Consider the following 11,260-nt stretch of genomic DNA (forward strand, 5'->3'; position numbering starts at 1 on the left):
CTATAATACTTTAATTTATCGATTTACTCGTAATCTACGCTCCCGTTTCTTACGGATACAGTTATGGACACCATTATGGAAAGAGATCTGCTGATACAGAGCCTTCTTACGGATACGGTTATAACATCTCACTTGATACACCATGGCTAATTCATAATTTATGATAAATAAACAAGGTAAGTAATAAGTATTTTTTTATGCTCCATTTCCAAAAGAATAAGAATAATTACTTTACTCATCGTAAATATAATATATTAGTAATCTTATTATTTCTATAAACTAATTTTGGCTATCATTTCTAATTTTAAATTGCACGCACTCATATGCAAAACATATCATTCATTTTAGAAAATGTGGATAAATAATATGTCAATGAGTGTTTGGGATTACTTAAAGAATAAGAGTGTATGATTAACTTACTGGGCCAACCGTTATTATTTACTCATATCTATTACGCAAATTTCTGGCGATTAAGCGGCTTTTTTTTTTAAATGTTCCAATGAGGGTTGTAGAACACATAATTGTCGGTCAATTGCAAAGAAAAACATTGTCCTATTCTCCACCATGAGCAAAACAGTACGAGAAGAGGATTGAGATCGCGGCAATACTCTGCGTGGGGTTTTACGAAAAGGGCATCTTGGAGCAGAATGGGGCCTCAAAGAAGACGATTTATTATGTATCCATGCACTGAAGGTCGAGAAGGACCTCAGACACTCTCCAAGAGTAGGCAAGAAAACCTCCGTGTCAACTGAGTGAAGTTGGCTTTCAAGAAAAAACCAAATTTTTCATTTGCCTACAAAAGATGAACTAGCCCATATCAGCTAAAAGTTCGTGTGGAACGTGCAAAAAAGACACTGAACCACCTCAAAGAAACGTTTGCACTCATTGAGATCTTTTCTGATGAGATATCTTGATTGTTGTCCCTGTTTTTAACAGGAAGAATAATCGAGGAGAGACATTCGGGGATTTAACAGATGAGTACCAACTGCAAACACCCTGCTTCAGTGATGATGTTAGGCCTGGTTGCATCCAACGGGAAGGCCATGAATGGTGGAAATGTAGTTCCTTTAAGGATACAGGGTGAAAACTGATTAGTATGTCCAAATTATGGACACCAAAGCTCTTCTAAGGATCAAATCCATCGTTTCCAATTCTCCCTGTGTGATCCTACAGGATAGAGCACCTACTCACACCGCAAAGAAGGCCTAAGAGGGGCTGCAGACCAACATGCACTTTAGGTAAAAGGAATTCTATCCACGGCAGAGACCAGACCTTAACCCTCTAGGCTATTCCATCTTGGCACACATGCAGTCCAAGGTCATCTATGAAAGCTGAGTAGCTCTAGAGTGTCTCCGCCACCTTCCCCCACCGCCTGGAGCTCAAAATCAATTATGAGAGGGATGCATTGACTACAACGTGTTCTTTGTGTTTCAATTCACCCAGGATCTTGCCATGGACTTCAATACTTTGTATGTTAAAATGGAGTAAATAATAACGATTGGCCCGCTATTTAGCCTACTATCATCTGATTTTTATTTTTTTATTTGTAAGGAAAGATTCTGTGAAACAATAAAGGAAATGAAGTATCCTATGACGTATAACTTTATTATTATACAACTAGAGTGGGCACTCGGTGGAGGGCAACACCTTCACCCAAAATCAAATTGAGTTATTTACCTAAATTTGTACCATAGTTATGGTCGATTATGCCTTTTTTAAGCTTTTGTTACCTTGACATTTCATCCCTCAAAATTTAATGGGATCCTGCAGTGATCATATAGAAGTTTGATCAAAATTGACCCGTGTCTTTTGCTGTACGCCTGGTGCCTAGTAAATAAACAAATCAAAAACAAACCAAACTTCATTCAATTTCTTTGGCGGAAAGAAAAAAAAAAGAGCTTTGGGCTTGTAAAAATTAACTTATATACGCAAATTGTGTCCTTGTATTGTCTAAAAATTCGTTATAACTAGAGTAGATTTACCCTGTATGGCCCGTCACAGTTAGAAATTAAAATAAATTAAGAACTCTATTGCTAAATATAAAACAAAAAATAAAACCCGTAAAATTTTAAATCCACATTTAGGTAGTTTGAGTATGAGTTTACAAATATATAGACACTCTTCTTTTACGTGATGAGGAAGTGTTTACTATTTCTGGGTCAGACACCGAACTTGCAGTCTCGTAGCCACTTCCGTAAGCACCAAGGAAAACTCATAGTATGCCAAAATACACACAAGCTCTCAGTTTGTAATGATGAAGTATTGAGACAAAATACAGTTTAAACTCTTCCGCTGCCAGGTTTCTAGGGACCAAATACACCTTATAATATGCCATAATACACCCCAGCCCACGTGTTGTACAAGCGAACTGCTGGACCCGAGGCAACTTAAATTTATCCACCTCCCCTTTCCTGAGCACCAAGGAACCTTTCTAATATCCCAAAATACACTACACTTTAAAACTTTGAATTTTTTGTTTTATGTGATATGGTAAGCTTTTGTCGAAAAGTTTAAATTTTGTTCTGAATAAAGTTTCGTCATGTGAGATGGATTTTTTTCATTGCTAGTGTAAAGAGAGGCCTCACAACCCTCCCAAGGCTCTTTCCACTAACTTTTTTGATAGCTTTCTGAACGACCTGGTGTAAAACCTCGAGATCCCTTGTATGGACCTTTATGGACTTGAGAAGATTGGCCCGGTCTGTTTTTGTTAACTCCTCCGTACGTAGTTTGCCCTTTTTGACAGAGCCAATAGACCAACCGTTGTAGCCCCTCTCTGAAAAGTTGATGAAAGATATTTCATATGATCTTTGGCTGAAGATAAAATCCGGAGCAAGTAATAGAAAAAGAATGATGTATGGAAGGAATTCTAGGCATTGGTTTACTCTCATGACACTGGATGCAAATACAAACAAAGTTTGTTCTTTGAATATATATTTATATATGACATTGTTATTTAATTGATCAAAAATGATTGTATAGATTACATCTTATATTTTACTCACTAGATGGCTTTTAAGTTAAATTAATATCATTTGTAAAACTTTTTCACGATGCATAACAAGCTTTATTTTTCAAATTCTTTCAAATTGTATCTCGTGCTCACATCATGAAATCCTCTAATTTATTTAATGGAATATCCTTTTAGATTGAAAAAAAGCATTAGTTGATGTTATTTTATATACCATAGAGTGTACGGTACAAAGTGCATTAATTCAAACTTTTTTTTATTCATAAAAATACCTATATATACTATTTGGTTACATCTTATCGTTGTACAAAGTATATTTGAATGAAGATATTTCACTCATGGTTTAATTTAATCATTCTAACTAAGCTTATTTTATTAAAATTTAATACAAACTATTATATGTTGCTATCAAGTCACGTTTTAGATATGTATTATATTGATGATGCATTAAATGTCCAGAAGTACTTGCTGAAACTGTAAAAAAACTCACCTTGAATTTAATATGTAAAGCTTTTGAAATTTTTAAACGTATTAACTTCATAAATAATTTATTTTAGTGTGAGAGGAAAAAGGGAAGTATTGTAAAGTAAACATAAAAAAAACACAAAATGGAGAATATATTAACTGTACTGTTTTGGTTTTTAGTTAAAGACACATAATACCGGGCCGTGCATAATTATTTACCGATTTTTGTTCAGAACTTATAGCGGACAATAATGACATTTCGAATGACTTGAGAAACAATTTATTCATACATTTTTAGAATAATAAAATAGTTTGTGATCAAATTTAATCAATTTAGCCACCATTTGACTCAATGCCACTGGTCAGGCGACGTCTGAAGCTGCCACAGACTTGCTGGATGTAATTGGCATCCATGGAGGCCCAGGCCTTGTTGACAGCAGCTTTTAAGGCATTTATGTTCTTATGTCGTTTTTTTGCAGGCCTTGGTCTCCACGTGCGCCTAGATAGAGAAGTCTAGTGGGTGCAGATCTGTGCTCTGAGGGGGCTAGTAGTCCTTGGGCCAAAAGTTAATGTTTTCCTTGAGCCACTCCTGAGCTTTCTTGGAAGCGTCGGCGGGATTTCCACGCCAGAATCTTCACATAATCCTCCGCTGTTAATCTGTAGCCAGTGGGGAACCATACCGGCTTCATGGCCTTCCCGTTGGAGGCCACGAGACCCAACATCATCACCGAAGTAGGGTGCTTTGTTGTTGCCACATAGCGGTGCTTATCTTGCACATCTCCAAAGCTCACAACACGGTCATTTTGCCTGTTGAAAACAGGATCGACCGTAAAAGTCTTCTCATCTGAAAAAATGATGATGCGTCCAGATGAGCTCTTCATATCATTCAAGATTTTCTTGGCACGCTCAAGTCTGACTTCTCGCTGACGTTCAGTTAGAAGAGGGCGTTCAGTACGCCTCAGGGACTTTCCTCCAGCCCTTTTCAATGGCCTTGAAACAGTTGATCTCAACGTTCCCATCTTTCTAGCCATGTCGGCAATGGACCTGCTGGGAGTCCTCTTGAACACTGCCTTTACTTTCCTTTTTGAGACACTGGATTTCCTGCCAGCCCTAGGGGAATGCTTGAGATCACCCCCAGTCTCCAAGTGCTTGGGAGCGTACAGGGATGGGAAGCAAAATGTGGGATCAAGAAAGTGGAGTGATTTTTATTACTCATTACGTTTATGAAATACTATTTTATGTAAGGCAAAACGTCTCAGTAGACCAAAAAGAAGTATGGCAGACATTATGGGGACTCTTCAGCTTCTATTGGAACAGTTTCTTGGTGGTTGCAAAATTTTTGGAGTGGCCATATCAGCACAAGTGATGCTGAACTTTCTGGACGCCATGTTGAGGTTACTACTCCATAAATAATTGGTAAAATCCATGATATGGTGATGGATGATAGAAAAGTGAAGGTACGTGAGATTGCTATTGCTGTGGGTATCTCAAATGAACGGGTACTTCCATCAACATCTGAACATGACAAAACAATCAGTAAGCTGGGTACCGCGGTTGCTCACCCTTGACCAAAAACGAAGTCGTGGGAAGTATTGCAAGGATGGTTTGCAGCTGTTTCAGAAGAATATACAGTACTTTAAGTGTCGTTTCGTCACTGTGGATGAAACCTTAAAACAATCTAAGCAAAGTTATACAAGTTAATCTGTAATAAAAATCAGAACACCGTTTCTTCGGCTGGAAAGACTATGGCGACTGTCTTCTGGTATTTGTAAGGAATAATCTTCATTGACTATCTAGAAAAATGTAAAACTATTACAGGTGCATATTATTCATCTTTATTTGACTCTTTGAAACCCGAGCTGCAAGAAAAACGTACATGATTGCCACACAGAAAAGTCATTTTCCATCATGATCAGTTCAAATCTCAGCAATTGTGGTTGTAAAATTAATGGAAATAGGGTTCCAACTTGTTTCATATCCCACCTATTCTCAAGACTTGGCTCCCTCGTACTACTATTTGTCCGCCAATTTGAAAAAATGCCTGGGGAGAAAAAAAGATTTCATTCAAACAAGGAGGCTATTTTTGTACTTGGACAAACCCTTTTATTCGGAAGGGATCAACAAACTAGAGTATCATTGGACAAAGTGTATTAGCCTAAAAGGAGACTATATTGAAAAATAAAAAAAAGGTTTACCCCAAACAATGAAGTAGTTTTTATTTTTGCACGGACGTTTCAAACGATCCTCGTATTAAGAAGAAGTCAATAATTAAACGATAATACAACTGTGGCATACGTCAAAAAGGAACTAAGTTTGCATGAATTGCGATCACCTGTTCGTTTGGAGAGCTTAAAAACTGCATTAACTTGTCCTACAGAAAAATTTGAATGTACAATTTTATATGTAAAGTTTTGTGCATAGAAATCTCATTTCTATGTAATCCCGAGTATAGGAGTGCACAGCACTACTAATTGGGTTTCATATAGTAATTTCTATGCATATACTGATAAAATTTTACATTTTTATCTTGTACAGACAGCTAAATATCTATTTTAGTCCTTTTATTGTTTCAAAACTTTTAAAAAGTTGACTATAAATATTTCTTGACACATAGTAAAAAAATAATAATGTTATTTGTCAGAAATATATTATATACATCTCATTTTTATTTTGTGCAAGTTTATTATTATTAATTGTTGTTCTGAGTATCATAAATCATAATATTCTCAAAATAATTTACTTGTTTTCATAGTTGAGTTTATCCTATTATTGTAATGAGTGATGCGTATTTACAATTTGTCGTTCAGTCATCATATTAAATGTTATGATTCCACAATTAAATTACTCTATTGATGGTTAATAATATCATCAGAGATAGGTACAGGGTGTCCACGATAAATTGGAACTATCTTAAAATTCAACCTGCTTGATAAAAATGGAATTGGGAGTGTATTTGTTAATATGAAAAAGTTAGACATGATATTAAACAATAAATTTATTCAACATGTCCTCCCTCAGCAGCCACCATCTTCTACATCCTGCCCCTAAAGGATTGCCCTGATAACTTCTGCGGAATCGACAGCATTCCACTCCCTCGTAATGGAGCCGGGAACTTTGTGGTGAAGACCGCAGGGACCTCTTCTCTCTTCTTGGCAAGCCACCTGCCATTCTTGACGTTTTAGCTTCTGTCGACAGTCCAGTTCTTCTTGTCGGAGAAGAAGATGATTCTTCCTCCGTGGCTCTTCAGGTCATTGAGGAGACGCTTACCGTTGGTGAGCCTGGTGGCCTTCATGGATGCCGTGAGGATGTGTTGTTTGTCCATTCGGTATGACCTGTACCCGAGGTCCTTACTCACAGCCTTGGAGACCAGCTGCTTGCTCACTCCAACGGTTTCGGTCACTTTTCATGTTGTGGGCCTTGCGACATACCTTCCCCTCAACCTCCCAGGCATTGAACGCCCGGCACACCGTGGTCTTAGGGTAATTAAGAAGCTTGTAGATAGCAGAGGCTTGTGTTCCACGCGAGCCAATTCGAGGATGGCGTCTCTCCTTGCTTATTCCATGATGACTATTGTTTGTTGACAAAACAATTGTGGTGGAAGTTATAGTTTATTGTTCACGCAACCTTTTATATTAGGTTGATTTAACCCCAAATTCCACATTATGGATCTGAATGAAGTTTAAAGTAGTTCCAATTTATCGTGGACACCCTGTAATTAGTGAGTAAGGACAAAAAAACCGTATTCGATATATTACAAAGCTTTTTAAACTGATATTGAAACATATTTTTCTGATTTGCAGAGTTTAAAACAATATGGAACTTTGTACACCAATGGCAGAGAATAGTTAACAGTACCTTAGCTATTATATTAATTTTTATGTGGGTAATTAAACGTATTTACTAATACTGTCAATGGGGGAAGTTGGGGTAGATATAAGTAATAATTGAAAATAAAAATGTTAATCAGTATACCGGGCAGTCCATTGATATATTCACACAAACAAAATCAATAATTAGTTAAGGTTGAGTGATTGAAACTAATTCATATTCCTTTATATTGAAGCATAAACAATTAGTTCCAAAACAGAACAAACTTGAGCTCTCTACCTTTGGTACAAGTCGAGAAAATGATACATAAACGTGATCGGAAAATTTCCATTCGCGCACTCCAAACAATTGGGCGTCTACAGGACTACCGTCTACGCCGTTAACAAGTCATCAACGTTGAATAAGGGCTGTAAACTTTGAATCGAACATGTAACACACCAGAGGAGTCCCCTGTAACCCCCCCCCTCCCCATAAGTTAAGGTTTTTTTATTATTACTAGAAATTTTTTGGGTTAGGATGAATAAATTTTACTCAAAACTATGCGAAATTTTTTTTTAAGATTTCCTATTTCAAAAAAATATCATATTGGAAGTTTAGTTTTTGTGTTATTTGAAATTTCATTTTTATGAATAGATTTTTGAATTTTGTTTTCCTAAAAAATTGATTATTTGTAATTTGTTGTTAAAAACTTATTTAATATTTATCGCCGTTAATGGGTCAAGTTTTTTGGTAAGTTTTAATGGGGCTATGATTGATCTAACCGGCCCTATATACGAGATCCACATTAATTCCGATACCACAACAATATATATTTGCACTAACAGTATTGAATATAGAATCATGGAACCTAGCACATAAACAATTAGCCCAAATATATTACATATATATTTTATTTTTTTGCCGTACTACAATTCAACTTCTGAGCCAGGACAGATCAAATTTTGTATGTGCTCTGCGGTTGTACTCTAGTTATGAAAAAACCAATCTTTTGCAAGTATAATTAACTTAAGGAGTAAATAATTAGCTTTCAAATTATGGACGTCGAAATCATTTAACTAATTTTTTATTATTATTTTTAGTATTGCACCCGTGATCCCCAACAGCAATATGATCAAAGTGTGGACCGACGGTAGGCTTGGAAAAGTCAATTCCAGATTGTAAGCCTATTGGGTAATACGGGAAGAACATTCAGAAGCTCATTAGGGCTCTCAAGTCCATTGCCTGCAAGACCAAGTGTAAGATGAGTGGGCAAGATAATCAAACAAGGAGTCACGCCAAGAATATCAATAGGACATGGATTGTGATTATTGGGAAAGTGCTACCCGCCAAAGGAAAACGCTTTGTGTAGTTTTAAGTTAAACATATGTTTAGTTTTCCGTTGATTTTAAAAAAATGAACCATTTCTAAAAGTGGCAGACTTTGATCTTTCTAATAGTGCCAATTAAAGGTAAATCAATTTACCAGTAATAGTGCTAAAATCCTCTAAAGCGGAATTGAAATTATTGCGTACACTATAAATAGATTATTTAGCTACCGGATATACAATCTTATAATTTCAATTATTGGATTGAATTTAATCAGATATGACTGAATTAATCATCAAATAGATCAAATTGTTTATCATTTTGATTGTTATGACATTACTAACAATAACTAATTCCCTTTGAAATAGTTGTTGTGAATTATTATTCATTGATAAGTAAGACTGCGTCATTAAAATAATAAGGAATTCGAATCATATACGACAAACATAGTCATACATAATTATTTTCAACAATGAATAAGCTGCCTATTTTTAGACCTTACCTTTCTCCAAGTGATTTTAAAAGGGCTTGGTCCAAGAATGGGACATCGGAGTTTTATTTTATCGCCATTTGAGTACTCGATTCGATTTGTGATTGCAAGTTTTTCGATGATTTTAGGTAATTTTGTATCATTTGAGTCTGAAAATTTTGATATCAACAAAACAAATAGTAAACTTAATTTCAAAAGTATATTAGTGGCCCGTCAACACAAAAGCAACCAAGAATGATTAGTCTTAAAATTGAGGGGAGATTATATTTGTTCTATTCAACGGATTATGGTCCATTTCTATAAACAAAATTTAATGATGAATCTTCAAGAGGTGCCACAAAAGAGTTTAAATCTTGGAAAAAATGCATCCTTACAGGGAAATAATTAAAAATTGGTAGAATTAATATTGAAAAAGGCTAGGTCAGGATAAAATTTAGTCTAATAAATGAAATGAAGGCTTCAAACTATAGTTTAAACTCTTAGATATGTTAACACTTAGAAGAACTTTAAATACAAAGCCTATAATTATTCGAATTATGTCCATTAAATATTTTTATTTGAAAGATGATATCGGGGATAAATTAAGACTTAAAAATTCATTGAAGGCTTTAAACTATAGCTAAATACTGTGTGCATATAGACTCATAACCGAAATTTGAATACAAAGCCTAAAATTTCCCAAAATATGTACATAAACTATTTAATTTGACACAATGAAAGAATGATAAATTGACGATTTCGTGCAGAAAGGTAATTTCGGCGCTAAATTATAAATGATAAAAGCAAAAAAGACTTATAACTATTGCTAAAGTTTAAAGGTATCTCAAATTGGACCAGAAAATTGAATACAAAGCCTGTCGTTGACACAACGAAAATGAATAAATTAAATGATAAATTGAGAGTTTCTATTTGAAAGGCCATATCCAGTTTAATTAAGGCTCATAAATACACTTAAGTCTTTAAACTATAGTGAATATTCTTAACAATTTTTATTTATAACAGAAAATTGAATACAAAGTTTATAATTGACCCCTTTATGTCTGTGAATAAATGTGTTGTATGCTACAAAAATATAAAGAAGACATTTTTCGTTGTCTGGATTTTTGTTCCTGATTGTTTTTGTGTTAACTCACCACCAACATAATTCTATATCATCTTACCTATTAATGGAATGAGAAGAGTATAAAGTGTGATAATGATGAAATAAATTTGATTCATGCCTAGTATGAGATAAAATATTCACTCATTCTAATATCACTATTACAATATTATTGTTAATTATTCCTTGTTTGTTTTGATAATCAGTTCTTCAATTCCTCATTTCTCAATTATTTTCATTAACAGACACAGAATAAAATAAACTAATATTATTATTAATAAAAGAAATAAAAATGAAAAGAGATAATATTTAAAAAATATATATTCGGTTGTACTTGCATGAAGCGGGCGATATTCATTACGCAATGACACTTATATCGAGTGCCTTAAGAGAGCGGTACATGCCTTATAAAAGTAAGGCGCGGGTCATATTCATATACGTTCATACACATACTAGGTGCAGGAGCTAATTTATATGAAATATCTTAATTGTGATGTTGAAAAAAAAAAAAAATTATTGAACAAAAATGAAAAAATACTTATAAATACACACGTCCCCATGTGTCCTAGACATATGTGAGTCAATTATAGGCTTATTATTCAAATTTCTTGGATGAATTAATGTACCCATATATGTACGCTATAGTTTATTGTCTATATGTGATTCGAAATACTTATAACAACCCCGATATGGTTCCTTTCAAATATAGAACTTGATACTTTTATTGTGACAATCCATTTTGAATACTTTAACTCCAATTTGCAGCGCCACCAATAGGTTAATTAGAATAATTTGCTAATATAAATTGGCAATAGTTTTCCAAATAATAAAAGTCTAATACACACTAAATTTTGAAAAATAATCATTCATGCTTGTTGACGTTCCAACATTTTAAAAACAGTATGTATATTATCAATAGAAGTTACTTTTTTATGAAACACTTTGTAATGACCGACAGCATCATTCAATGTGACTACCCTTGAATTCAATCTTATTTGTTTTACGATAAAGAATCTTGGCACATGTCTTCTGAATGAGCAATTCTATGCAAATGTAACCTCCATAACGCTGAGTATTTGTCACTTCCCTCAAAATCCGAAGGGTTA

General features: G+C 34.5%; 1 protein-coding gene across 2 annotated transcripts in view; it reads right to left on the bottom strand.

Moving 5' to 3' along the window:
- Nucleotides 1-10,517, bottom strand: part of LOC121125206 (uncharacterized) — a 50,487-nt gene extending 39,970 nt beyond the window's left edge. For both annotated transcript variants that reach the window (XM_040720343.2, XM_040720341.2), the window contains exons 1-2: nucleotides 10,216-10,517; nucleotides 9,068-9,204 (exon numbers count right to left, since the gene is read on the bottom strand). In XM_040720343.2, coding sequence (XP_040576277.1) covers nucleotides 9,068-9,204; nucleotides 10,216-10,273 — 195 coding nt within the window. In that variant the 5' untranslated portion in view covers nucleotides 10,274-10,517. The remainder of the gene's footprint in view (nucleotides 1-9,067; nucleotides 9,205-10,215) is intronic.
- Nucleotides 10,518-11,260: the final 743 nt, after the last annotated feature.

The sequence above is a fragment of the Lepeophtheirus salmonis genome, chromosome 10 (genome assembly GCF_016086655.4).
Source record: "Lepeophtheirus salmonis chromosome 10, UVic_Lsal_1.4, whole genome shotgun sequence".
Lineage (NCBI taxonomy): Eukaryota > Metazoa > Arthropoda > Copepoda > Siphonostomatoida > Caligidae > Lepeophtheirus > Lepeophtheirus salmonis.